This window comes from Myotis daubentonii, chromosome X (genome assembly GCF_963259705.1).
Source record: "Myotis daubentonii chromosome X, mMyoDau2.1, whole genome shotgun sequence".
Taxonomy (NCBI): Eukaryota; Metazoa; Chordata; class Mammalia; order Chiroptera; family Vespertilionidae; genus Myotis; species Myotis daubentonii.
The window spans coordinates 11,659,174-11,662,364 of record NC_081861.1 but is presented as its reverse complement, the minus strand read 5'-3'; the positions used below and the strand labels follow the sequence as shown (position 1 = coordinate 11,662,364).

The following is a 3,191-nucleotide window of genomic DNA, read 5'->3' as shown; positions in this document are numbered from 1 at the left end:
GGTGATTACTTGACACATGGGTCACTATGGGACTATAGAGAAATTAGTTGGGGTCTCCCAAGGGGATGGAGAATGGGGTCCCCAAAAGTGGCACCCCTGTTATGGGTTCTAAAGCCCCCCAGTCCACACAGGTGGCAGATGGCTTCAGGTGCCCCTCTCCTAGGCTGAGATGGGCTACTCAGCAGTGCTCCCAGACCAGCTGGCCAAGTTGGTAGGGGTTGGGGCTGAGGTTACCATGTGGGGGCACCTCTTCTCATCCCATTGGGTGTCAAACATTGTCAGCTTGGTGACTTGGAAGGGCTGATGGTGGTGGTCAGGCCCCCATAGCATGGTGGGGGAGTAGGGGGTATGGTATGAGCTGGGCGGGCCCTTCCCTGAGCCCTGCTCCCCATGTGGTGTGAGGAGGTTGCCCTGGCCTGGCTCCCCCCCTCCCCTGATTCCAGGGCTCTGCTGCCTGAAAGGAGAGGAGGGTGCCAGGCCTTGTTAGCTATTTGCCAGGGGAGGACATGACGGGGCTCAGCTCCCCAACCCCGTCCTCACTTTCCGACTCCTCCGGGATGGGCTTGAGCCCCTCCTGGGGGTGTTCCTCGGCCTCCCGGTCTCCCACCTGGGCCAGGCCCTCTGGCACAGTGCCAGGACCTCCTGGACCTGCCCCGGAAACACTGCCCATGTGGGCAGGCAGGGGTCCCCCAGGGGCCTCTGAGAGCCCTGTCTGACCCAGGCCTGCAAGGGCAGGGGCATGGTTGTCACTATTCTCCTGCAGTTGCTGCTTCTCCACCATCTTGTCACCCTCAGACTGAGCTTTTGCTCTGGCATCAGCCTGGGCACTGGCCCTGGCAGCAGCCCCTTCTGCCGGCTGGGCTCTCAGACTCCTGGCTATATTGGCTTCCCATGCCTCAGCCTCATGAACCAGCCCGAGCATCTCCAGGAAAGTTGGACGCCTCCCCACCGTGCCCAGCTTCCTCAGGGCCTCTTGCAGTGGCTCAATGATGTTGGCCCCGGTGAGCACCTGCCTCACGCGCAAGTGGTCGACTGAGGCCTTGTCCAGGGCCCCGTCCTGCATGGCTCTCTGTAGCAGGACTTCCAGCCGCAACACGAAAGCAGAGAGAGTCTCGCCTGACCGTCGCTGAGCGGTTAGACACTTGAGCCGCAGGGTGGCCTGGGACTCGTGGTCTCCAAACACCTGGATCAGGGCGACCAGGCAATCCTGGGCCGTCCTGGCAGGGTTCTCCGCCAGGAGCTCGTGCACCACCTGCAGGGCCGTCCCTCGGAGGCCTTCTATCAGCCGCCTCCTCCTCTCCCTTTCTGAGACCCCTTGCCACACAAGCAGCATGTCAGTGGTGTGGTCCAGCCATGCCTCGAAGGACTCCTCCCCCGGGCCTGGCTGGTCCCTCCCTGAGAACACCCCCAGGGGTTGGTACCGCACTGTCTCCACCCAGGGCTGGATGGCCTGACTGACAGACCTCAGCCAGCACACCTTGCGCAGCCCCAGCCCCAGGGCTCCGGCCACACTCTCCACAGTCTGCCCCTGTTGCTCCAGGAAGTGGAACACACGACCCAGAAAGTCCTCCCCTGAGCATCTGGGCACAAAGACCACGGTCCAGGGACGCCCGATGCCTGGGATCTCCCTGGGAACCAAAGCATAGTTGACTTCCCGGTCCAGCTCCACCAGGGCCGCACTGGCATTGTCCTCCTCTCGAAACACTTTGCCCAGCACCTCAAAGTGGCCCATTTGCCACAGGGAGGCCTCCAGGGACTCGTGCAGCTGGTCTTCGTCACAGTCCTCCGGGATGCCCAGGATGAGCAGGCCCCTGCGGGCGCTGATGCCCATCCACCTGCACCAGTCCTGCAGCATCCTCACCTCCATGGCCTCAGTGTCTGCCAGCGCCAGCGTGGGGGCTGCTACTAGGGGCGGGAACTGGCTCTGGGTGCAGACCAGGGCGGCACAGGGTGGGAAATGAATTGGGGGCGAGCCTAGGACTCAGAGAACTTCCCAGGTCTGCACTGCCTGTGAATAGGAAAGGGGAGAGAGAGAGGTTAATGCAGATCCCCTCCTCCCACCCGGGGCTGCCTCTCCTCTCCTGTCAGTGCTTCTGCAGCCCCGGCTGGGTCTCTACCCTTGGAAGGCCCACAGGGACTGCAGCCTCCTTTTGATTCTGCTCTCAGGCAGGCAAGCTGCAGCTGGGGTGGGTGCAGTGCCGTGGGGTCTCCAGGGGCCAAGCTCACCCTCCCTGAGTCTCCTACCTTGTCCTGGAGGTGGTCGTTTCTGATCCAGGTCCCATGCAGGAGGGAGGCTCCTTTTTCCCAGGCTCTCAGGCAGTCTCTTCCCCTCCTTTTCCCTGTCCCAATCTCAGGGCTGCATGTGGGCCTGCGCATTAGCGCCTGTCAACTTGCCAGGGCTCTCTGTTGTGTGGACCAAAAGCAGGGGCAAGGTGGGGGAGGAACTGGGACCCTCTGTGTTGCCTGGGAGACGGCAGGGCCATTGGTTCGTGCAAGTCATGTGATGAGGCTGTTTCCAGAGCTGCTGGAGCCCTGGAACCTCTGGTGATGTCACTGGTTCCTCCCCAAGCGGGGGTGGGGGGTGAGGGGGCGGGGGGAGTGAGGGCACAAGTGGGATGAGATAGGGTCAGAGAGTTGATGTGCCCCTCTGGGATTCCATCCTGGCTCCCGCCCCTCCCAGAAATGACCCTTGGGGGCGCCAGCATTGGGAGATATCCACACCCTGGGATCCCAGCCCTGGAGTGGCTGGAGGGGTCCATGGTGTGCCTGCCAGGGCTGCCTTCAGGTCAGGGGTGGGGAGCCTCTGGGGATTCTTCACCTGCTCTTCCCCTCCCCCTCCCTCTCTCCTCCCAGGGCTGGTACTGTCCCAAGTCTAGGCAAGGAGCAACTGGTCTAGAGGGGCACCTGGTGGGATTCTGTGGACTAGAAGCCACAGGCACTCAGGCACGGTCAGGCACACCACGCAGGACAGTGCCTACACATTCCTTGGTGGCTGAGGGCTGCAGGTGTCTGCCACTGAAGGTGCAAGGTGAGCCAAAGCGATTCGCTGCCCTGTGACAGGGGCCAGTCCAGTGAAAGGTGCCATGGCCTCTCCCATTTAGCTTGCTGCAAGTCTCAATTTAAAAAATGGGCTTGTGCTACTTAAAGTTCTACCCCTTGGGACTGTATTTTCCTGTGCATCTTTGGCAATT

General features: G+C 61.8%; 1 protein-coding gene across 1 annotated transcript; it reads right to left on the bottom strand.

Annotated features, from left to right (window-relative positions):
• Positions 1-237: 237 nt before the first annotated feature.
• Positions 238-2,370, bottom strand: LOC132225266 (paraneoplastic antigen-like protein 6B). Its single transcript, XM_059680568.1, has 2 exons — positions 2,245-2,370; positions 238-2,008 (listed from the first exon to the last, which is right to left on the bottom strand). Exon 2 carries the CDS (start codon positions 1,865-1,867, stop codon positions 488-490), a length of 1,380 nt encoding a protein of 459 aa, XP_059536551.1. The 5' UTR covers positions 1,868-2,008; positions 2,245-2,370; the 3' UTR covers positions 238-487.
• Between the last annotated feature and the right edge of the window lie 821 nt (positions 2,371-3,191).